This window comes from Falco peregrinus, chromosome 1, assembly GCF_023634155.1.
Source record: "Falco peregrinus isolate bFalPer1 chromosome 1, bFalPer1.pri, whole genome shotgun sequence".
NCBI lineage: Eukaryota > Metazoa > Chordata > Aves > Falconiformes > Falconidae > Falco > Falco peregrinus.
Window position 1 is genome coordinate 27,107,685 of NC_073721.1, and position 25,337 is coordinate 27,133,021.

General features: G+C 36.5%; 1 protein-coding gene across 4 annotated transcripts in view; it reads left to right on the plus strand.

Moving 5' to 3' along the window:
* Positions 1-18,408, plus strand: part of CPEB3 (cytoplasmic polyadenylation element binding protein 3) — a 92,552-nt gene extending 74,144 nt beyond the window's left edge. For all 4 annotated transcript variants that reach the window (XM_055792412.1, XM_055792461.1, XM_027788899.2 and 1 more), the window contains 4 exons: positions 5,686-5,804; positions 7,106-7,220; positions 9,506-9,687; positions 12,651-18,408. In XM_055792412.1, the coding sequence (XP_055648387.1) occupies positions 5,686-5,804; positions 7,106-7,220; positions 9,506-9,687; positions 12,651-12,878 (644 nt within the window). In that variant the 3' untranslated portion in view covers positions 12,879-18,408. The remainder of the gene's footprint in view (positions 1-5,685; positions 5,805-7,105; positions 7,221-9,505; positions 9,688-12,650) is intronic.
* Positions 18,409-25,337: the final 6,929 nt, after the last annotated feature.

Sequence of the window (25,337 nt, forward strand, 5' to 3'; positions counted from 1 at the left end):
CTCTTGACAATAGTCCCAAGTATTTTGTGTATCATAGCTCTAGTAAGTGCTGTTTCCTTTCTTCTTTAAAAATAATTTTTAAGAAAAACATATCATTTAGAATTAATTTATGTTGTAAATCCAAATATCACATTTTATTATTTAAAAATAACTGACTTCAGCTAAAAAATAACCTGGACTTGGGGACCTGTGCTCTCTTCCCCTGAAAGTTTTTGTGAAGTTAATTTTACCTCATGCTAACACTATGCATGAAATAGAAGCTGAAATCAATCAGATTATTGATATTTATCTAGAATTTTCCTACATTAATGATGCTTGGAGTAGAATTGGAAATTGACTTATTTGCAAAGAAAAGTAACAAGTTTTGTTCAAATTTGGAAACTGATCTCTTTTCAGCCATCTGTTCAGAATAAAAGCAGCAGCAGCAGACCTGACCCCCTCCAGATAATGACAATGAGCTGTGGCCCCCAGAGTGGCCCCCATTCATATTTCCCTTGAAAACCAAAATTGGAAAGTTCTATTCTGAATTTAGTTGCTTTTTGGATATTTAGGAATGTAAATGCATGCTTTTTCATGCTGCTGACCCAGTAAACTTCACAAAGATAACTCTTGCCTCATCAAAAATTTAGTCTTTGTCATATGATTAGTTCATGTGACTACAACAAGCCAAATTGTATGTTACAGCCTTTTATGTTTTCATACACTTTAAATCTGATTTATAACTGCTATAGATCATGTTGCAGTCCAAAGTCTGAAGTTTTAAAATGGCTGTGACCTTTGAAAGCAGAGACAACCCTATACATTTGTTGTTGCAATGTTTTACACTAGCATTGAAGCAAAGTGCCAGATAAAAAGAAAGGTTTTAGTACAGTACGCTTGTAGAATATCCTTTTAGTTACAGGTGGGTAGGAGTTCGTTAGTTACAGGTGGGGTAGCAGTATTTACTACAGGACAAACTGAGATGGTGTATATATATACTGGGACTTTTCCCCATAAGTGGTGAAAGTCTTGAAGTAGTGATGACTAGCAAATCCTTTCTGCTGCTTGACATGTTTTGGAATTGAAAGAACTTTATAAATCCTTAGCTGCATATACTCGCTACAGCACTATCAAAATGTTGTCCTTTCTATTCAGCACTGAAGTGCAGAGGAAACGTTGGGGCACTTCTCTCGTGTCCTCAAAACAATGCCTCATGTCCTCATGGAGCAAGCTGATGTTCTTTGGGTGGGTTTTTGTGTTTGTGGTTTTTTTCTTTTTTCTTTGCCATTTACATTGAAAGATGTGGAGAAAAACTGTTCTTAAAATTTATGACAACATAGGAGGTTTCTAATTTCTCTGTTTCTTCTGATATGGTAAGATCATTAGTAGTAAGGCTTAAATGCTAGTTTCCATTCTTTTGGTAATTTCAGTGATGCAGCCTATTTAATGGTAAAATTGAAAATATGAAGACATGCAGTTTATTTCACAGAAGCTACTGATACTGAGCCTCTGGTTCCAGTCAGCTCTTCCATGTGATCTGCTTGCTTGCTGACTTTTCCTTATGTATCCTGGCTTCCATTTAACTATGCAAATTTCATTTAATTGCTATTTAGATTCAGGACCCAATTATTTTTCAATGGAACTCAGGATATGGAGCAAATACCTTTAATTTAAAAACAAACAAAACCTACCCCAAAACCTGCCTTTAATGTGGCGTATGGAGGATTTCTTGCATTTCAGACTTAGTCTGGTACTCCTGAAAAACGCATAAAAATGAACAGGAATCTCAGTGTAAGATGCTGAACTGTTCACATTTCTTGCGCACCTTTTGTTTTTCAGAGAAAGGAATCAGCTGACAGGGTCATACAGTGCCATTTAAAATTAGACTGACTAAAAGAAATTCATCTTTGCAGCTCTGACTAATACATAATTTCACTCTTCTGCAGTAGCTAAGTGAGATTACAGCCCTTTCTATTTTGAGGGTTTTTAAGTATTTAAAGTCTTTGATGTTTTTTGAAAATCCAGTCGTGTCACTGCAATGTTTAAAAGAAAGTCTGCTTTTTTTTTTAACACCTCGGATTTTTATTTTTAAAAAATGAGTTTCATTTTTAATAGTCATTTCATCTTTGGATTTAGAAATGTGTTTTATTCATGTTCAAAGCATCTTCTAATAAGATTACTAAGGCTGACTTTGAGCAATGACCCTTTGTCATCACACTAACTGATTTAGAAATTTGGTTCACACTGTTTCTAAATGTTCCTTTGCTGTGGGCTTTTAAAACAGACTTATTCTAAAAGTTCTAGTAAATACAACCATTATTCAATTAAAAGCTATTTTTTAAAATCCAGAAAAAATAAAAGTGCTACTTATATTTAAAGAAAAAAATGTCTATTTAAATCTGCTTTTTGAGTTAACCATCTCCACCATCCAAAAATAAACCCAAAGACATGAGACTAGAACATAAATTTTCTTTACCAGTTTAATGCCATCTTATTTTTTTACATAATAATATAAGGTAGATATATGTTGACATAGTTTTATAAGATCTTAGGTGGATGATAGATGCTATTGTAATCTTGAAGCCTATAAAAACATCAGAAAGGGCACAGTCTAAACTTTAAAAAGATAGAATAAAGTGTGCTTCAAAGGTAGTTAACTTTTTTCAAGTGTTAAGGAGTTCTGTTTTGCATATGAAATGGATATATGTGACTACCCAGAGACAATTCTCACTTGCTATGCATTATGTAAAGAGAAGAAAGTTCTTCTCTTCATTCTCTTAGTTCTGCCACTGAACCTCAGTGTTATAAAACTGAAAACACATGACCCTTAGAATATGATTTTTACACCTAATTTTGTAAGTGGGCTGAATTTTAGGACTTACAGATTTGAGGTCAGTTATATAGTAAATCGATAAATGATATGCAGACCTCTGACATGGATATACAAATACTCTTCGATCTTATATATGATTTTTTTTTTCTTTATTTGAGAAGTAGCCCCAATTCTAAGAGCCAGGAATAGGTTAATCTTTCCCTGTTGATTATGTAACAATTGAATGCCAAAATGCTGGCTTTGTACCAGAAGATGCAGCTTATGGTTGATGTATTTGAACAGCAATTTATACACTGCTGTTCTCAAATGCAAGAATTGAAAGAACTTACGAATTACTTTTGGTAACTGCATTGAGGAAGGATGGGCAGAACACATGCATGATACACTTCTAGCTAAAACTCCAATAGGATGGCCTGTAATTTGTATCAACATGCCAGTGTTTAACATAGAAGTATGAATATCAAGATTCTGCTATTAAAAGAAAGGCAGAATAAGCACCTTAACCTTTCCATCTAGCATATTGTTTTGAAGGGATCACTGAAGCCTTATTACAAAATGCGTTTTCAGTACTACAGAAAGGTTCCCATCATTAGAGAAGGTATGTCTACGTTGATTTTAATTGAAATAGAGATTTTCCAGATTGTCTAGGCTAGCAAAAATGCATTTTCCAGACTATAGAACATTATATGGTCGTTTCAAGTGTATCTTGCATTTCAGGTGACAACCTTGTTTCAAGCTTGTGGGACACAGCATACATGCCAGATTTTCCAGTTTGTTCCCAGCAAGGTTAAGTGAAATTAGACGAACTGAACTAAATTATCCTTTCATATGGAAATTGTGTCACTGTTTAGATGTCAGAATGGGACATGTACAAAGGAGCTTAGCTCTTGTACTGCTTTCCATAAAGTAATGAATCCTTGAGTTCAAGGTTGAGGAGCTCCTAGGCTGTGTGCTTCAGAATTTAGGGAAACTAATCTTTTTCCTCATCTTCCCTCTGCTAGTACCCCTTTAAAAGTTGTACTGACTTTTCTTACAACAAAATACACTGTTGCCTTTTTCCAGTGAATTGTAAAAAGTTTTTGCTCTGATTATTGTATATAATCAGAAGGGATGGCACGGAGTGAGGAAGATACAAGAAGTGCATGGATGGAAAGTAAAATGAAGCTAAAAGTGACGGTGACCGCAAGCTAATTATTTTCAAACTCAATATAATTAGTTTTGTAAAGGCTAAAACTAAAATGTTAAAGTGTGTTTATATCTTTAGGGGGCTGTTTTAAGAGAATTACATTTGCTAGAGAGGAAACCAATGTTTTTACTCATTAAGTATTCAACTGTTTATTGGGACTGGTATCTTTACTCCAGCTCTAGGTATGCAAGTTCATTGTTTGCTAGGAAGAGCGACGATCAAACTATTTTGTTTTCTTGGGTGAATGAGTCTTTCTAGATGTGTTCTAGGCTATAACTATGTTGTTAGCGCAAACTTTTTGTCACATCTGAAAACAAACAGCTACATAGAATTTAATGTTCTTTGAGAAGTCACACAGGACTGGAGATAGTAGGGGAAGATGTAATTTGGTAGATAATAACTCTACAGAGGAAAACACTTTTTCAGTGTCTATTTTAAATTTTTTTGTAAATCAGAGTTGTGTAGAATTTATCTAAAAAGGACGTGCCAAATGGTATTCACTCAATAATGCAAAATTAGGGTAAGTCGGTACAATATTAATAGCAAATAGACTGTGTGAAGCTATGTCAAAGGTTGTCATAATTTAAATATGTTGTTTCATCATGCAGATGCTTAGTTTGTGTCAAGGGTCTTAGGCAGAGAGAGTCTAGTAGTCCCTGCCTAAACTCCAGCTGCCTCCAATTGCTGCAGATTTTCTGAAAAGACGTTGCCTGTAAGACTCACAAGTGCCAAATTGTAAAGGTCAAAGCAAACATGTTCGCGTTCAGTGAGAAAACTGAGTTGTACTGATTGTGGTGCAAAAGAGCAATGCATGCTTGAAAAAGTCCTCTACACTGGGCAGCTGTTTTCAAGCCTAGCAGCCAGCCTTTAGGTGGCTTTCTTGGTGTACAGTGTGCTGTATTAGTTTCATTTCTGAAGTAGCAAAAGCATGGACTGCTTGGGTCCAATCTTCATTCAAATTTAACAACATTAAGAAAAACTGAAGAAAGCTTTCTTGCCAGCTGCATTCAGAAGAGCACTGAATGCCACACTCTTAGTTTTAGTGGCTAATTTAAAGTCCTGGAATTCTGAATCACTTGGAGCAATTTTTATTGGACTTTCTTCTTTCTTTCTTTTGAACTGCTTTATTTATATAGAAATAACAACAGCAGGTCTTTGACTCATAATAAAAGACAATGCATGCCATTCTTTTTTGCTCATGCTTACTGGCTTTAGGTGAGCAGTTTTTTCAGAGTTCAGTATGTAAGCATAGAAGTCTGTTTATCTGTTTACCTGTCCAATTTTTTGACCCTACTAATATTTATTCATTGTACATAGTAACCAGAAACTTGGTGCCTGCTTTGTAAGACGATGAACACAGATATCAGCAGATACCACTAATAAATAGCTTAGATACAGCTATTTGATAAGAATCCCTTATTCTCCAGCCTATATTCTTACTGCTCAAAATCATTAATTAATCAAATAAACATACTCATATGCAGCAAACACACTTGCTTCCATTCTGAAATCAATACTGTATGAGAGTATGATCTATTTGGTGAATTTAATTTATGAAAAAACCTACCAGCCTTAACAGTTATTTGTAATTTGTATATCTTACTCACTTGGGTTTGTTTTCTTTATCAAAAAAATGCTTTATAAATTAACCTGTTTTTTTCTTTCTTGTGCCTTTATTCTTTCCAAGGTTATGCCTTTCTGCTGTTCCAGGAAGAAAGCTCTGTACAAGCTCTGATAGATGCCTGTCTGGAAGAAGATGGGAAACTTTACCTGTGTGTGTCGAGTCCCACAATCAAGGATAAACCAGTAAGTAGCTTATGCCATGACACTTGTGCTGGTTGCTGACCCACTTGCTGTTACTCTTTTCAGTTAATAAATAAATAAATAAATACAGTTAATTGACTTGTCCATTTCCTGTTGCTGCCCTTGCTGTTACATTGAATTGTCTTTCTGTATCAGCACAACATGGTTTTAAACATTTCCTTCTTTTTGATAAATGCTATGTTCAATTAACTTTTATATTTGGTACTTCTAGTATCTCACAGGAGTATGCATCCTTTTACAATATTAGCTGTAAAACAATCAGATTATAATCTTTCCCTTTATATTATGAAATGTTTCATTTCATTGCATAAGGCTTTATTTTAACACACACTCCCCCCCTTAAAATCTAGATAGCTTCAAATATCCTCTGTACTTCATTAGGTTTCTTAATTAGTATTTTTTCTGCATGCTATTGCTAATCAATTTACGATTTTGGTCTTATTTACCCACTATAAACTGTAGAGTAAAAACAAGTAATGCAGAAAGCTATAGCAGAATAGAAGACATACGGTGACCTGTTTCTATTGTTCACATCTTTAATATTCTTTAATGCTAGTCTTTTTTGTAGCTGTGGATACATACAGGTTAGATGAAAACTACAGAAGAACATGATCAGATAAAAAAGTGCTGCCTTTTAAAAACACTATTAAAAAGCTTGCACAGATGAATTAAAACCCAATATTACAGCACAGAGAATGTGCTTATGTGAATTCTAGGATCAAAAAAATGGATGGATGAACAGGTTTATCCACATAACTTGTGAGCGGCTTTTCTTCTGTGTAATCTGAAGATTTCTTATTGACTGTGTTGCTTGCTGCTTAACAGAAGCAAGCATTCGCACATGAAAACACCTTTTGTATCCAAGCACAGAAATTAATTTTATCTCCGCTCCTATGACTGCTTTGAAATTTGTGGATCACTGTACGTGACTTCAGGAAAGCCAGAAGCCCGAACTGCAACTGTAATTGCACATTAATGGTAAAATGTTCTGAAAGTCCTTTCACGGATTTCTTATTATAATGGCGATTGGGGGCAGGGAATGAATGAGGTAGGAGTTTGCTATGATGAAATTTGACTCAAGCCTGGCCTCTAGAGGTGATAAATGATCTGTTCACCCTCTTTCAAACAGATAAGCTATGTTCTCAAATTGTTTTGGTGCTTATATGACTGATTTACTGCTTTTGTTAAGTTAAAATTGTATTTTTTAATTATAGAAGGATTTGGAAGTTGTTTCTTATTTTTGAGTTGTCAATTTCCTCTACTAAAAACAATTCTTAAAACAGGTACAAATTCGACCTTGGAACCTAAGTGACAGTGACTTTGTGATGGATGGGTCTCAGCCTTTGGATCCAAGAAAAACTATCTTTGTTGGAGGAGTTCCACGGCCCCTCCGAGCTGGTGAGTAGAAGGAAAATGTAGGGTATGTAGCAGGGGGTTCCAGATTAAGCTGAAGAGATTATATAACGTATGTAAAAGAACAGAAAATACACCCTGCCTTTTCCAAAGATATAGCTCACTTTCTAAATCAGTGAGTGCCTTCCTATCTAAAAATACAAACTGAACGTTTTTATCTTTTAAATCGGGTACTAATTAGGATTTTACGTAGAAACAATTTTCTCCAAGTTTGCATAATATCCAAGACTTTGGGTGAATTTTCTTTTCTTTTTTTTTTTTTTTGTTTTTGTACCACCTTAATCCTAACCCTGATTTGTTTGGCTGAGATGCAGACAAGTTCCCTTTTCCTTTGACTAGAATACAAACTTCTGCCAGACCCTTTCCAAACCAATTCCAACTGTAGCTTTATGATTTCTCTTTCCCTTTTTCTCAACCCTAACCCTAATTTTCCCATGGAGTTATAGACAAGGTCCCTCCGTCAATGTCTGGAAGAAGGACTTCAGGGTCAGGTTTCCTGGTAGCCCTCACTTTCCTTTGGCAGCCACTTTCCAGTCCACTAGAACTTCACCTCCTTGCTTTATCTTTTGGTAATCCTAATTCTTTTGGGAAGCTGTACACAAGGTTCCCCAGCTATTGCTGACAGTTAATATTTCTCCCAGTCCAGTTTTCTTGGCAACTTTCACTTTCCTCACCATCTTAAAATAAGGCATAATTGTAAGACAGTAATTATGTAAATAGTAACAATTAAAAATTACCTCATTTCTAATTATAGCCTTTATAAAACTGCGTAATTTGGCATGTCCTAGATTACATTTGCATTTGAAAATAGATGCCTTGAAATAGTTAACTACTCCAAAGCAGACAAATAATTTCCAGTTTTTCTTGTTTGCAGCTTTAAAGATCTGATACAGAAGTTTTTACTAAGATGTTTGAGCACTGCATGGTTTCCTTGCCCTGGAATCCTATATATTCTCTGTTTATTGGCAAGAGTAACTTACTGGAAATACTGTTGTAAATGTTTAAGTGTTCCTGATGTTTATTCTGTACTGTCACTTTCTGGGGTCACTACCCAAATGATGATTCCAAATCATTAGGAAGCAGAAGAATCTACTAGTCACTATGTTATGCTGATAGTTTTCCCTTACTGTTTGGAGCAAGAGTATTACCTGGTTTGGTAGAATGAGTCAGACATTGGTTTGCTTTTTGCAAATGGACAAATTAGCATATGGTCTTCCGTTAATGTCACACACAATTTATACAAACACACATACACACTCAATTTGAAAATTGTCTCTATTCTGTATGTAATTAACCAGTAAGAATTTTGCAAGAAGAAAAAGGATTTAAATATTTAGTTTATCTTTTTCATTTTCTCCTAGATAGCTGAATTTTAACTTGCTACTGATAGTGTTTTCACACATTAGCATAGAAAAATGGCTGGCTTGGCAGGGCCTGTGCAGGTCCTAGTATCTTGCTTTACGCAGGTCTTTGCCTCATCCATCTGACAAATTTTTTTGCCTATCAACTTTTACAGAGAACTTGGCTTGGTGACCATAACATCTTTACACAGTTCACATGCCCCTTCTCCACTTTCTTCAGTTCTTTCTCTTGATTTTCCTCCTGTGTATTTCCTCAGCCATACACTCAGCCTGTCATATTTTATGAATGATATTTATAACTTCGTCAGAGTTATTCTTAGTGTCAGAAAAAGCAAGAACCATCAAGTTATTGTTCTACAAAAATATTAAGTTGCATCCAAAATGTAGGCTTGCTTTAAGTGCAGTAACTTCTGTTTCACAAAATTTTGTTTCAAATGTAAACCCCTTAATGTCTTTTCAACCTTAGTACTCAGGGCAAAATACCAGATTCTAAACACAGGAATATCTTTTAAGGGATCTTATGGTAAACTGGCATTAATGAGCCTGGCTGGAGCTTGGGGAGATCCTGAATACTGCCCCAAATACCACAGTTGTAATTTACAAGATGATAAATTCTAAACCAGTTGACCTGATACCTACTTTAACAATGTAACTCTGCATTTTTTTTTTCACACTTCAGTCACATCAAGTTTCTTTTTACAGATTCTGGGTTTTTCTTTCATATTTTGTTATAATTCATGTAGAGTTGATTCAGTCTGTTAAAACCAGCACTGGGGTTTGCTATTTTAGACTTTGGAAGACAAGTACAGTAAGGCAAATCACGTTTTGGTTTTTTTTTTAATGCAACAAACCAAATGCAGCACTATTATTTATATTAAATCTATACTATTTAATATCGACTTCTTGCAGTTGAACTGGCAATGATTATGGACCGTTTATATGGAGGTGTCTGCTATGCTGGCATTGATACAGACCCAGAGTTGAAGTACCCAAAAGGTGCCGGCAGAGTTGCTTTCTCCAACCAGCAGAGCTATATTGCTGCTATCAGTGCTCGCTTTGTCCAGCTCCAACATAATGACATTGATAAACGGGTAAGTAAAACAGTAGGAACAGGAATGGTGGCTACTCACAAAACTATACAGAAATGAAGAACTTCCTTATATTAATATTGTGTTGTAGAACACTTTAACCTTTGTTCTTCAGATTACATTTGTTAATTATTTAAAAGCTTATTTAAGCAGCTAAAGCAGAGTGGGAAAATGTATCTTAAACATCTTAAATAACGGTATAGCACTAAACCCAGAAAATACTTGGTTGTAAGCTTGTTTATTCTTGGTTTTGTTTTGAATTCTGAAGGTCAAACACTGTAGAATTTCCCAGCTTCGTTCTTCTCCTTTAGAAGAAGGCTTTTAGTTACTGGCTATTTATGTAGCTTCTGGCACTTTTGCTATTATTAGGCAACATTTTTTCTCAGCAATGTACGTCTAGACTTGAGGTTTCTAAAACACAGGCTTATCGTGATAGGTAATGCTGACCTCAAAAATCTTGAAAATTATTTATCCAAAACCAAATGCCAATGGATGCTTGATAGGCAAAAGGGGTGGAAATGAGATGCTTTTGTTCAGTCCATATGAAATCCTGGTTTCTAGAGCGCTTTTCAAGTGTAGAGTGAAGTTAAGGTATTTACTGAAATCTGAGTTGAAGACATTAAAAGAAAGCATTACTTAATTTCCAGGATTTTTTTTTTTCCTTTAGACCTTCTGTCTTCATATCTTGGTTATAACGTACAAATAACACCTATGGTTTTGAGGAGTCGACGTTTGGAATTCTTCAAAAGAACATACAGCATGCACTGCTGATACATATTTTTACAATAGGGATGGCTTGGTTTCTACTTTAATATAAATTGTTTCTTAAGAATACATGTCTTCAGCCTGACAGGTATTGAGTGTGTCTGTTATGGGCACTATACATAAAAAAGCACACAGCTGCAAAGTCCAAGCTATTTTTACTTTCTTTTTAAAATCTGAACTGAACTTTCTGTCAGATTAGATGAGGTCATGGAGTTATAAGTCCTCCAACTACTTTTCTTTGGTGATACTATACCTCATGACTTCAACTAAGACAAGGCTGTTACTAAATATTTCTTGTCCACTGAATTCTGAAAAATTTTACAGAGAGACTAAGAAGATTAATTTTGGAGTCTTAATCACAGAGTTGAACCCTTTGAGATTTATATATAAGCCATGCTTAAAAACTTGGGGTTTTTTTCTGAGCTATAGGATAGAGTCACAAATTATGCTAGCTGGTAGCTTTTTCTATTAATCAGCACTTTTCCCAGTTGGTAGATTGATAATTTAAGCTTACTTAATTATCTTTTATGTGTTTTTAAAATAGGTCTATCTGTGAGTTTGAAGAAGTATGAAGTCTCTTATTCAGTCCTTAAATGTTAAGTTTTTAAATCTAATAGACTGAAATCCCTGAACTGTACAGCATACAATCTTAAAATTATTTCACTAGTAACCAAAACTGGAAAAGGAATGAGAGAAAGAACCTGTTTCAGACCTTCACAATTCATGCTTTGGAAATATGAGTAGGTGGGGATCTAGAGATGTGCTGGCCATTGGACCTACTTTCTTCCAATTTCATTTGAGACACTGCTATTTTATTTTACATGATGCTTTTAATTTTAGTGGTATGGCACCTGATATGCAAACCAGCAGTTAATTCAGACTTGCTCCATGCAACGCTATCAGTACAGTGTAATTAAAAAAAAAAAAATTAATTTAGAACTTCGCAGTTCTAGCTGTTCCATAGGCAAGAAATATAATTCAATATGCAAGCTGTAATTCATATGAATAACATTTGTTGAAATGTGATCAGGATAAACTGAAGTAAAACTCAGCATAAAGCTTTTTTGTATAATACACTTCTTGCTTTTCAACTTAATATCTCATTCTGTGTTTCTCTAATACTGCATGTATGTAAGCATAGTTACTGGAGTCAGATTTTCCTTGCAATATACAAATCTTGCCAGACGAGCACTTGTGCAGTTACAGCAAAATTATTTATAATAAAAGTATGTATATTTCAATTTTTTCTCTCTTTTAGTGTAGCTGACTGTATGTAAGCCACTTTATAAATGGCATCATAGAACCGTAAGAATTACACATGCATAAACTAATGATTTCCCCAGAATGAATAAACACTCAATTTAAATGTGTGGGCCTGATTCGTAGGAACAGGCACACAGGAGAGAACTCACAGGGTGTCAACTTTCGTAAGAGTATTATCGCAAGTGCCTAGTCATGCATCAAAATAGCGCTGTTTGGCACAAGTGCTTTAAAAACGAAAATAATTCCGGTCCCAAGATGTTTACAGCTGAGTGCAGGACAAAAGTCAGCAGCTCTCCAGCCTGTTTGTGTTTGATGGCATGGCCATAGCTGGAACAACTAGGAAATCTTACTACGTTGCTAAAGCTACAAGTCTTTAGACAGTGATTTTTTGCCAGCGTAAGGCAGGCTATTGAATACAAGTGCATTTAATCTTAAGTTGAATCCTCTCTTCATTTATTCGTCTGGTCCTGCGTTTTGCAATTCACAAAAAACAAATCAAGAAACAAAAAAACTCTCTGGAAAAAAACCACCTTGGAAATTCACTGGACCTCTGAGGTTTAGAAATACAATTTTGTTCTTTATCATTTCTCTTCCTAAATGCTGCTCTCTCGCACCCCTGTTACAACTGTATTTACATTCCTGGAGGTTTCTTAGACAGCAGCGAAATCCTTGGAGATGCTATTTTTACTGTACTTCCATCTTAGTACTTTCGCATACCTAACTTTTCCAAGAAATGTTGAAGAGTTATCGAAGCACACTCTTCTTTCTTGAGATTTTCTGACAAGTAAAGTGGTTGGTATGAAAATTTAACTACCAATGTCCTTGGGTTAATCCAGCATTAGTTGAAGATCTTCAGTAGAGTAAAAAAAAATAAAATATTGTCCCTTCTCTTCATACTTAACAAAACTATGTAATCTTCTTTCTTGTTCCTGGTGCAGGTGGAAGTGAAGCCATATGTGCTGGATGATCAGATGTGTGATGAATGCCAGGGCACTCGCTGTGGTGGAAAATTTGCTCCATTCTTTTGTGCCAATGTTACCTGTTTGCAGTATTACTGTGAATACTGCTGGGCGAGCATACACTCTCGTGCTGGTCGGGAGTTCCACAAACCACTGGTAAAGGAGGGAGGTGACCGGCCCCGCCACGTCCCGTTCCGCTGGAGCTGAACCCCAGGCCTCACCCAGCAACAAGTCCTGGAGTAGATTAAATCATGTGAAAAGAGAGTGCTGCCTCAGGGCTTAGTGTTCTGGAAATCTGTGCATTCGTCCTCGACTTTAATGAAGATATGGGTCTTTTTATTACTATTATTATTATTATTTACAGTCACATTACTGAACTCAGTGTCCAGTATAATACAAACCGGCAGAGTGTAACTGTACTGATTTTGCACTTTGATTCACACAAACATCTGCTTGGTACCTTAATTTCCTACACAAGACTTGTCACTAGTGACATTATGTAGACTGCCATTCTCATCAGCCTTCACTGGGTTGATGTGTATGTGATGAAGATTTTTTTATTATAATTATAATTATTTTTATTTTTAAACTGGAGCATGCACTTATTTTCAGAAATTTAGACTTGCCCCTAGCAGATGACTTACCAAAGGTAATATTCACAAGTAGGTGGCAGATGTAGCAAAAACTTAAACAGATATTCAGCAATCATTAGTTTGGGTCATTTAGAGTAGTAATAACCCTTAAAGAAAATAAGCCTTTAGTTGCTCTCCATTTTGACTTGTAAGGATGATACCTCATAAGCTGGATCAGACTTTTTTCTTTTGTTTTGCTGAGGGGTTTTGTTTGTTTGTTTGTTTTGGGGTTTTTTTGTGGTTGTTGGGGTTTTTTTCAGTTTTGTTTTTTTTTTTAGGTCTTTTAGTGTTATGTAAATGTATGCTGCAATAGCTTTTGCTGCTATTAAAATGGTATTACTAATACCATAATACTCTATTCAGGCTAGGGTATCAATTAAAAAATGAATATGTGATTAAAATAGTGATGGCTGCTGAAAGGAGATCAGTATAGCATACAGAAAAGCTTCCAAGGAAGGTCAATATTTTTTGACTGCATGTTTACTTAATCAGGTTGCTGCATGCAATAAATTTTATATGTCTAATATAAAACCTGCCCACAATGCACAAATCATGAATCTACGTAGGCTACAAAATACTCAGTAACAAAAAAAATTGATTACTGACTGGAGGAAGGCATGCCTCAGTAAATGTAATGCTTCTGAAATTAGGATCAGCCCATTACAGAATGACCTATATTACAACAAATATAAAAACTAGCTGTAGGATATTCTTAAAACAAATTTGTGGATGGTAGATGAAGTACTTTGCGGTGCTCTGTTATATATCGTGCAATTTATTTTATATAGTAAAGTGATTATGTCTAGTACTGTGATCAAACTTAACTGTTAAAGCCTCTGTATCCAACATTAACACATTTTTGGCAGTTCATAACAGGTACATAAACAGAAATGAGCTCTTAGTTACAATCTCTCTCCTAATGCTTGCATCATTTAGGTAGCTGCAGACCTTGTCCGGAAAACCAAAGAGCTCATGCTAGCGTACACACACACTACCGATTAGATAGTCTGTCAAACTAATAAACTAGGCACATTTAAGAAAGTTAGGAGAAAAAGTGGTGCTAAAGAAATGTCTGCATATAAAAGTAACATGAGATGTCTGCTCTGTGGATGTGGCGTTATCTCTCTAATCCCTGGAAGTATCCTGTGAAGCTTGAATACAATTAAGACCTGCTAACACAGTGGACATTTTTTTAGCATGAGCTATGGGGCTGCAGATAGCATATAAATATAAACACACTTGGTATACTAATGATTGTGAGAATATGTACACTATTTTTTTTTTTCTTTTTCCTCCTTTGGTTTTGCAGTTCTGGGGACAATCTGACTGGATATGACACCGCATAGTAGATTTAAATGTTCTGGGTTTTGTTTGTCGTGATGTCCTTGTTTGTGTCTAATTTAGTAAGTTGTTTTTCCCAATGTTTAGTTGCGAGTATTGGCTTTGAAAGGATTTTTTTTTCTGTTTTTGGAAAAAAAAAAAAAAAGAAAAAATAGTTTTTTACTGGTTTAAAATGCTTATTATAATTATCCCTTTTGAAGTTACTTCTGGGCATTTTTGTGATATTGCTTTTCCCAGCCCAGGTGTCTTTTCTGTTTTTTTTTTCATCTGTACAAGACATTTTGTTATGCACTACTTTTTGTATCTAGACAGTTTTCAACAGTCGGCTGATGATTTTTTTTAAAGAAAAAGGCATGCTTTCTGACTGACATGATCTTTTGCAATACCTCAATTTTGAAATATAGGAAAGAAAATGATATTTTCTAAGTAAGTTTATTCAGAAAAATATATATTAATTTAATTCTGCAAGAAAAATGATTTAACAGATGGGTAACTTTATTTTTTTCATGCTTATTTGAGTTTTTTTGAAAATGAAGAAGTTAGAGCTTTATAACTGTAATATTAAAGATCATAGCTAACCTACAGAAATCTACCTAATTATGTGAAAGAAGTAAACCTTTTTGAAGAAATACCCCTCTTTCATGTAGAAAAATACCCCCAGAGAGAAAGAGAGAGAGAAAGAGAAGCTGGAAAATGTACAATATCGCATAATGATGGATTAAATCTAAAACAAAATCATCATAAAGAACAGGTGTAAACACAAACTCCATTTGGTGCTGAAAGTTGTGAATAGAAGGTGAAAAAATATTTTCCCTTAATTTGTATATTTATAATCAAGTGTGATTATGCACGACTGACCAGAATTGTGAGAGTTCTTCTGTTTGTATTTTTTTAAAGAGAACTTTTTTTAGTTTATTAAATTATGACATGCTCCCTTTTGTTTTGTAAATGAATGTGCCCCTGAGTTGTTAATATGTTATATTAAAAGAGGGTCCTTCAAAAAAAAAAAAAGTTATTTTTTAAAATATGGAGTTCTGAACTGCAACTTGACTAAGAAGCCCCTGGGTACAACAGGTCCTATTGTGGCCTTTTCTGATGTGAGACTTGAACTAGTCGATTTTTTTGAAGGCTAACCTAACCTCGACTATTTGTTGTTATGTGCAATACTGTTTGTACTGTTTGTATAAAAAAAAAGAAAAATGAAAAGAAAAAAGGCATAAATCTTTATTGCAGATTTATTTTCATTGCAAACTTTAGACATTGTGATTCACTAAAATCATTTTTCTACTGTCAAATATGTACCTTTTCTTCATGCTGGTATTTTTTCAATAGTAATGTAGCCTTTGTACTGAGACAAATTTTCATTGTTATTTTTAGAAAGATTTTTTGCTAAGAAAAAAATTAAACATATTTACATATTTTTCATTTTTATTTCGTATTTTCTTTAAGGAGTGCTTTCTCAACCATTAATATAGTTGTTTCTGGGAGAGACTTTCATATCTGGTCAATGTCATTAATATTATTTTGTATTTTTACTTGGAATAAATTAATTTTATGATGCTAATTCTTTAAAAGTTTATTTTTTTCATTTTCAGTTATTTTTGAAGCTAAAATCTTTGTAATATTGTTACTAAAGTGTCTAGTTTTTTGAAATGCAAAGCTTTATGTATTAACTTGCTGATGTGGTTTACAATAGTGTGGCAATGATGAAAATGGTTGGTTATGTAAAGTGATTGGAAAATTGTAACAAAGAATTGGGCAATAAAATGACAGAATGAAGCAGAAAAAATGTGATACTTTGAAAAGCCTTTTCCTTTATCAAAATGATTTAGGGAGATAATAGGGATGTCACAGTACCAGTTCGCTGTCTAGATTTATACACCACCAGTGTTGATAAAATACTATTGCCGTTATAAGGAACTAAATCTATCGAAACAATGGGTTTTTGACCCTGCCCATTCAGCATAATGCTCCGTTACTTTTCTCATCATGAACTCGATAAGCTCTTTTCAGTAGTCTTAGATTGAACCTCCTAAAATATATATTCTTCATTCTATTTTGCCACCGTGTTATTTATTTAATCAAATTGACCCCTTCCTGCACAACTTCCTTCCTGCATATGTTTATCAGTGGCAGCATGGAGCAGACTTGTAGGTACCCACATCATTTTCTAATGAAGTTACCACACGGCGTTGGTAGCTGCCTAGTTAATGCAAAATAATGTACGTCCATTTCCTGGTAGCAATGCAGTAACCCATATTGCCACCACGTCTGAACATCTGTTCAGCTTCTTTGTCTTTCTCCGTTCTTCTCTGCCTCTCTTGTGTCTTTGTCCTTTTTTTCTTTTGTATTGGCAGTACCAAGTGCCAGTATCAAACCACCTTTCACTTCGCCTCCATGTACATCACCTTTGTTTCCCTATGCAGCCAGAAGAAACCCCTTCCTGAAGCCAGTGACTCTGTTCTGGCACCTGAAACAATCCAGACTAAAACTGGTGTTGCGTAAACAGGGCATACAATGACTTTCTCTAGACAAAGCAATTACTTCAACAAGTTACCGATGACCTTTTAGACTAACTTACGCTAGAGTGTTAGAGTGGCTCATCTGTAACTTGCAGAAAGAAATGTGTCCAGAGTCTGTTGATTGTGTATCCTCTGTGTGTTCAGTTCTGTAAGTAATGTATAGACTAGATCAAATAGTGAAGTAAAATTTAGACTCAAATTAGGTACTACTGGTTGGAATGTATGCAAATTGCAAACAAAGGAGATTAAGGAATGAAGAGGGAAAAAAAAATTCCTGCTAAGTGGTACAAAGTTTATGCTTATATTTCTGCCTACATGCTTGTATTTTATAGCCTGCTAGCAAGGCATGGGCTAAAACAAATTGTATTGCAAATATGCAGTTAGCAAATAACTTTGCTGATTTCACTATCTGTTAGAGTAGTAAAAAAAAGAAAAAAAAAAAAAGAAAAAAAAAAAGGCGCTTAACTGGGAAAAGCTCCCATGTTACTATTTCAGTATTGTGACATCTCTACTTGCAAGGTATGAGTGAAAGATTAGTCACAGATTTGTAGAAATGTCTCTTTTGTTTAATCTGGCTTGTATGTAGTTGCTTTTATGCTAGTTTGTATGATGTCAGCTAAACCCTTCTTCTTTTCCTTCCTTTCTTCCTTTTTTTTTTAAAACCAGACAAACTTCTTAATCTCTGCTGCTATAGTGTTCTATCATACCACAGAGTATTTTATATTCATGTTAGTGACTACTCTATACCCCAAATGGGTAGCTGGTCAGAAATCACATTGGCCACATAATTCTGACACACTCAAATTTACGTAAGAAAAAGTTTAGGAGTAAGTAGAAAACCAGGGTGCTAATAAGAGATAATTTTGGCTCTCTTCTTTTTTCTTTTCTTTTTTTTTCTTTTTCCTGGATGTAGTTCTGTTGGGGTATAAAGTATTAGATATTTGTAATTTTACTGTCAGAATAATGGACATAACTTTTAGAGTATTCACAGCTAAGATCTCTGTACTTGTTTTTCAACTAATTTTAAATGTACTGTATCTTTTATTACATGTTCTCTTAGATTGTTTTTGCTAGTAATTCTAACAAGGCTTCTTCCTTTTTGGCTTGGACTAATGCTTGTATGGAACTGCAGTACTGTGACTAAACATGGAGCTCAATGCTGCTATTGCTTACAATTGCTTAAACTTTGTAGTCTGGACTTTATTTTTTTCTGTAATAACTTATTAAATATAGTTGTATGAAGTACTGATATTTGTCATCCTTTGCACATACTAAGGAAATCTTGGGACATGCATTATGGGAATGTAAACTAGGTACAAAACCCCCAAATCTTGTACTGGAAAACTCTCTATACTAGATACAGCTAAGCAAATACCTTACTCACACGCACACAAACTATCTTTTCTAGTTATTTTAAAATACAAGTATATAGTCCACTTACGGTTTCTCTTTAAAATGGAAAAGCCACCCTTGAGAAGGTGTTTACTATGATAAGCTGAAGGCAAATACAAAAAACATATACTATAGAAATGCAGTATCAAGTATCTTGAAAAAAGGAACTTGAATTATTTTCTCTGAATTGAAGAAAAATTGCTGGCTAACTTACGTTGCACTTTTTTTATGAGCAGTTTAACACGAACTGCAGGCTAGAGATCTGACTGATGAATTAAAAAAGAAAAAAGCACTACAACGCTAGTTTCTAATGGGTTCTATTTCAAGAATAGGAGACAATTAAAGATCAGCAATATAGCTGTTTGGAACTACAGAATACTTCCTTGAAAAAATGTGAATACTCCTGTGTCGGGGCAAGTGAAGACCACAAGAACAGTGCATGTTCTGTGTCACTGCTTGCTTTCAGTGTCTACATAAATGCAGCTCAACAACCCTGCTGAAACTATCAGCACTAGAAATTACATGCTGACTTCAATGTATGTGTTCCACTTACACAGGAACTGCCTAGGATCGCGCTAGAAATTAAACGCCCTTTGGGAACTACGATGAGGTTATGTGTGCTGACCAAGTACTGCTCCCTTAGTGTGCAGTGCCCTGTGGTTTGTGTTACGCTGGTTTATCCCAACATGACCGTGCGCAATAGCTCAAATACATGGAAGAAGAAACCCTGGATGCTAGAAAAGAAAGAGAATGCTCAGGCATGGACTTGTTTCCCAACTGGTAGTGAATAAACTCTCAGGAGAACAGTCTACTGACTGGTCTTCCAGGAGAAATGGTTTTACAAGACTGATCTGTAATAGGAACTCTAGTAGTAAATAAATGTATGAGAACTTGTAGGCTTGTGGTTGCTTCAGAATTAAATTGAGAAGGGAGCTCTTGGAAACACCTTCCAATTAATGAATGTTAAACTACTTGTTGTAGCTTCTCACTGTACACTGGACAAAATCAGTCTGGGTTTATCCCCATCCTCTATTACAGGGACCAGCTGTGGGAGGAAGCACAGCCTCTCTGGAACTTCTAATCCTCAATCCTTCCATTGCATTACTGATAAAGTAAACCGTGCCACTTGTAAGGTACTGATACTGACAAAGGTTGCGCTAACTTAAACCAATGCGCTTAAGTAAAAAAGGCTTCATGGCCTCTTTTGCTTCTGGTTTGTATATGTTATTTTTGCTAGGCTTAAATTCAACTAAAATAGCTACCTCAGTGACTATTGAAACTTGTGCGTTAAACCTGTTTAGGCACACTTCTAAGCTTAACATTTTTGTACTCAAGGAACCTCATGTCACCCCCTCACACAGACCTGCAGAACAGCCACAGTTTAGCTCTTTAAAGTCATGATCTACTTTCCTCACATCTAGCAAAAACTAAACAGCGTGAGCACACGCGGAGAACTGCTGCATTCTCTCCTAGCCATCAACCAAGAACAGGTTTTAAAACAAGCAACACGTTTAACCTGTTTTCATAGAAAACAGTACTAGCTACTTGCAAAGCCCTTACACCACACAAATCTGTTATGAACACAGGATCAAGCTGCGTACACCAGATGCACACACAAACTACGCCTGTTCAAATGAATTTTCTCTCTCCCTGGCGGCAAGCAACATTTTGCAAAGTTTATCTTAGGATGACAAACTGTACCTGGAGCAATTTGAGAAGGAAACATGATAAAAGCCCAGAAATCTCCCCCTTTTCCTGTTTTGGAAGGAGAAATAAAATATCAGCAAGTATAAAGTCATATGGCAGCCCCTTGGCAGCAGGACAGAGCTCACGCTGCCTCACTCAGCACAGCAGCTTCCCGGTGTGGCCATGTCAACCACCACTTGGCTAGCACGGTGGGGCCTTGGGGTCGAACCAGTAAAACTAGGCATTCATCCATTTGCTACTTCTAGGTGCTTGAGTGGTATTTATTTGCTACTAACAACTTCCTAAAAAGCCCTCTGAGCTGCTGCCTAGCATTGTTGGGCCTGTGCTTTTGTGAACAGGAATATGTAAAACTGCTTGTGTCTTAATACTTCTGAATTGTTCAGCAACCCAAGCTCTACTTAGATTCTCAGGGTACTTCCCTGTTTGATTTTTTCACCTGCAGGCCTAAACACAGAATACACTTGCAAACATATTTATCAGACCAAGTTTTACATAAAAGAGAACAGAAGTGTATTTCTCTTTCTCTATCCAACAGCCCGAGTGGTTAAAACACTGGGGTTTTTAAAAATTTTGATTATTTTCTTCTTCCAACATTCCTGCACTGTAGAGCAAGGACTAAGCCTTTTTGCTCATGGTTGTTGCAAATACTCATTTAGTGACATATACTTTGGTCTCTACCAAGTGAAGAAAAATGGTCTCTGCAACAGCATGAGCATCATCACTAAGGTAAATAATTAAAATGGTTGTCCATAAAATTACATGTAACAACACAGGGCTCTCCAATACGCCTTCTTGACTTCCTTGCCAGCTTCAACATGTACTACAGACCCATTGAAATAAAAGTTTGAAAGAGTGAGAGAGCTGGTAAAATTCATATGCAAGATGATTCTGCAAAACATTGCCAAAACTCATGGCAGAGATAAAAATCTCAGCTTTCCTCCAAGATCGTTGCCTTTCAAAGTTACAAAAAGGCCTCTAATCTCATTGTCAGACTACAGAGCATGGTCCGAGTCAGATAAAAAACTCACAAAGTTCTAAGAGATGAGCAAAATCTTGTTCATCATGTAACTGATCCCTCCAGCTGTGCCTTGTGCATACTGTGGTCAGAGCCCACATCACAGAAACCCAGCATACACACGCACCACAGGTTTCCTGCTATGCATTCTGCCTCTGCTTTCCTTACTCCTGACTAGACTTGCATGCTATTGTTCAGGCTTTCCTCCAATTTCATAAATTGTCACCAGTTTATGAAAGGATGACAAGCAACGGTAACATTTCTTTGTTTCATTTCCACAAGGTTTAACCTGTCACAGAGCACCAAAGTAACAGGGGAACGTTAGTGAGACGATGCTGCACATTGGGGAGGATTCTGTCCAAAGCACTCATTTGGGAGGGGTACAATTCAGAGTAGTTACAATTTACTCCAGAAGGCAACTAACTGGATTCTCACTTAAAAGACAACGTTAACACAACACACATTCTAGGTTGTGGGTTGTTTGTTTGCTTTCCCCCCCTGATCACTACCCGTTGTATAATTTGGCAGAGCTCAGAACTGCAGTTTTGCTACTGAGCATGTACATTTCATCACTTCACCTGCTGCTTGCAATGACAAAAGGAAAATATCAACCATGAGTGAACACAAACAAAAACATTTCATCCCCACTTAAGAACTTGCTACATATGTTACAAAACATAAATACCTTTAGGCAACAAACAACCAAAAAGTTACATCTATATAACAAGCTCCTTATATGCTGAACACATTGATGGGAAATCACTTGCTAATCAAAATGCTATGCAATATCACAGGCCAGAAGAACGCCACATAAAAGATAAGGGATAGAATATTGTTCCCGCTAATTTGAAGACAGAATTCTGTCTTACAGACTTCAGTGGGATACTACTTCACCAGAAAACGTTTCAACTTTCACCTAGTTCTCACTGGCTCCAGCTTTAGACAAAACATTGTTAGTCTGGTTACTTTTTTACATTACAGTCTATCTAAACATGTTCTAGCTGAGGAAATGACTAGTCATTATTTTCTAACCACTGATGAACTTACTTAATTGAACCTAATGACCTGCAAGTGCACACTAGCAAAGGTGAGGTGAGGCGAGGAGGAATGGGGAAAGGTTAAGCAGTCCATTTTATCTCCATTTTAATTAATGTTTTATCTAGAAAAATTTCAGTCGTTTTGGCAGAAATCAGCAGAAGCATTTGATACCCATTAAAACATAAAACTCAGAAGGAGGGCAGAAACCAGAACCAAAAGCTCCTCCCTTCCCAGTGGGTGCCCAAACCTTTCAGTTAGTGATTCCTTTGCTCTCACCCTCTTAACCCAGGGAGTCTTGATTTGTTTAATGTAAAGTGGAACAACAGAAAGCAGAAGGCTTCCTCCAGCGTCAGGCAGTGTAACACAAGCTAACTCTACTGTCATGAGCATGAAAAGCACCTTGGGTATCTCTAGATCACATTTACTGTACAGGTGCCTAACTTAAGACACGGATTATGCTCTGGCCACCACGAGTTAAACAAATAGACACAGCGATACTCAAATTCACACCATCTACATGACTTTGTGGATTTGGCTTTGTGACCTTGACCCTTTTTTCCCTCTTCTGAGTTGAAATTTTTTTACCTGCTGAAATGTTTACACTAGGTGCTTATGTTGTTCTATTCAAAGATGCTAAATATTGATGCTTGACCACAGCAGAAAATATATACTCCAACAAGCACTGAAAAAAGACAGACTTGCCACACAGAGGAAAATGAGAGTAAAGCCTCAAAGTTCTGAAAAACCTGCATCCTACGAGGTAAAACAGAAAACAAGTGATAATGCAACACACACAGAGCCCTAAAAAGGAAAAAACCCCACCCAAATCTGGAGCTAGAATGTTCTAGCACTTTTCTGTCAAGAGAGTTGGGAGGCAGAGAATTACCATTACCTTACAGCTACATAACGAAAGCACTACCCCCACAGCACATAGGATATAAATATAACAATCTGTAATGGTCTCTCTCTCTCTCTCTCTGATTAAAACAAAGTAGAAGTCCACAGTTGTGATGCTGGGACACATTTTTCCAATGATCAGCCAGCAATTTGGTAATGTTTTGTTCTGGAGAAATCCCTAAGGTACCAGGAAATTTCAGTGCTAAAACTCCATCAGTAATACTACTTCAATCACTGCCCTGAAAAGGGTTTAATATAGACTATAGAGCCAGAAGGCCAAAAAAAACCCCCTAGTCATGAGGTGGTATGACTTGCTGAGTCTGCAAATCTTTTACACTATTATATAACTCAGTAACTCTTGTATCAAACTCACTGCTGTGCAACGGCTGTTGATAGCTAATCCTCAGTGAAGCTAGGTGTTATGAGACAAAGAAAAAGGAAAACAAATGCCAGGATATGTGGAATCCTCTGCATTTATCAGACTAACAGATGGAACCCTCTAAATCTTAAATTCACATCCATCCTGCGAGTCTGGGCTCCACTGTACAGAGTGTACGTGTGTAGAGTAAGTGTATAAATTAAGAGGAAAAGCAGCAAAGTGGCAGGGAGGATGAATCTCTCCTGCAGTTTAGCCTTTTGTTCACACAGTATCTGAGACATAAAAAAGGACTGTTCATAGAAAACATTTCAGTATGCCTTTGGCAGAGCAACAGTGGCCCTGAACTGCAGATGCCTGCCACTGCTCTGAAGTAGACAACAATTTCTTTTGAAAAAGGATTTTAAGGAACATAATTTCTGTCTTGTTCTTGATTTCTTGTTTCTGAATGGTGTATGAGGCCAGATGGGTGGTAATAGCCTTTCCACTCAAGAGTGACACCAGAAATAGGACAACACTACATGAGATTCTCCTTTTGCTCTTTTAAACACTATTCAAGCTCATGCTCTCCTAACCTAATTCGAGCAGAATGTACAACTATATTTATAGCAGCTTTTCCACCACGGAAACTGCCTTCACTTGCAGAAATTCTGTTCTCTAATAATTAAGTTGTATATTATAAGCTGCAGTATTGCCTCTGAATAAAACAGTTTGGGCTAATCCTGCCTGCTTTTGATCCCAATTTCCTAATTATTATGGGTCAACGTCTTCACTTGTGTTTCTGTCAAGTGTGAAGAGTTCATGGAGATCGGTTGTGTCAGTTCTTTTCACGGGGGAATTAAGCTGCATTCAAAATGCTGCAGGAGCTAATGCAGAGTCAGCAAATGGCAGCGCCTTTCCATCAGTCCTCTTAATTCGTGCTCTGAAGGAGGGATGTAACAAATAGCATTAGCCAGAAGTGAACACTTCGTATCAAATACTCACACTGAATATTTGCCCAATTCCTGAGGCAATTCCAAATACGCTGTCAGATTAGAAATTTGGGGGTGGGGGGGGGTGGGGGAGTTGTCCTCCATTTTGTGATCCTTGCAGAAACAGGACTGTGAGCACAACCTGCCAGCCCCAGGAAAGGGAGTCACTGTGCTGTAGAGTCACTCAGCTGCAATATGCAAGTTCTGAAAACTTTGCCCTCTCAGCTTCCTAAAGCTCGGGCTGTACAGCTGAGCCAGGGCCCATGTGACGGCGCATCTGCCCAGCTCCTGCTAAAATGAGTTGTCCCTGGCTATCTCCGGCACACATCCTGTTCCAACAGACTGAGCCTGTCATCACCAGCTGCACCACCTGCTTGGACTCCTGGGGTCCTTCTGCCACTCCTATTACCAAGCCACTGACTTGTTAAAGCCTCATCCTGGCAGTGGGACAAGGCAATTGGTGAAGACGCTGCTTCTCTCTGGATCCGAAGAACACGATATCCCTTCTGAAGCATCAGAAGGGGACTGGTATCACCTCTCTGCCAGTCCCATCTCTCCCCACAAGCACAGTCCCAGCCATAATTACACACACCTCTCCTCAAATCATCTTCACACTGAAGTATGAACAGAAGCCTTAACTGCAGGACTGCACAGCTGAGGAAAGAACGATATCAGGCTGTGCTGTCTGATGCAACCCACAGAGCTACCATTTATTCTATAGAAGCCATGAAATCCTTAACTGCACCCTATTTCTTGCTGCTTTGCTTGGAGATAT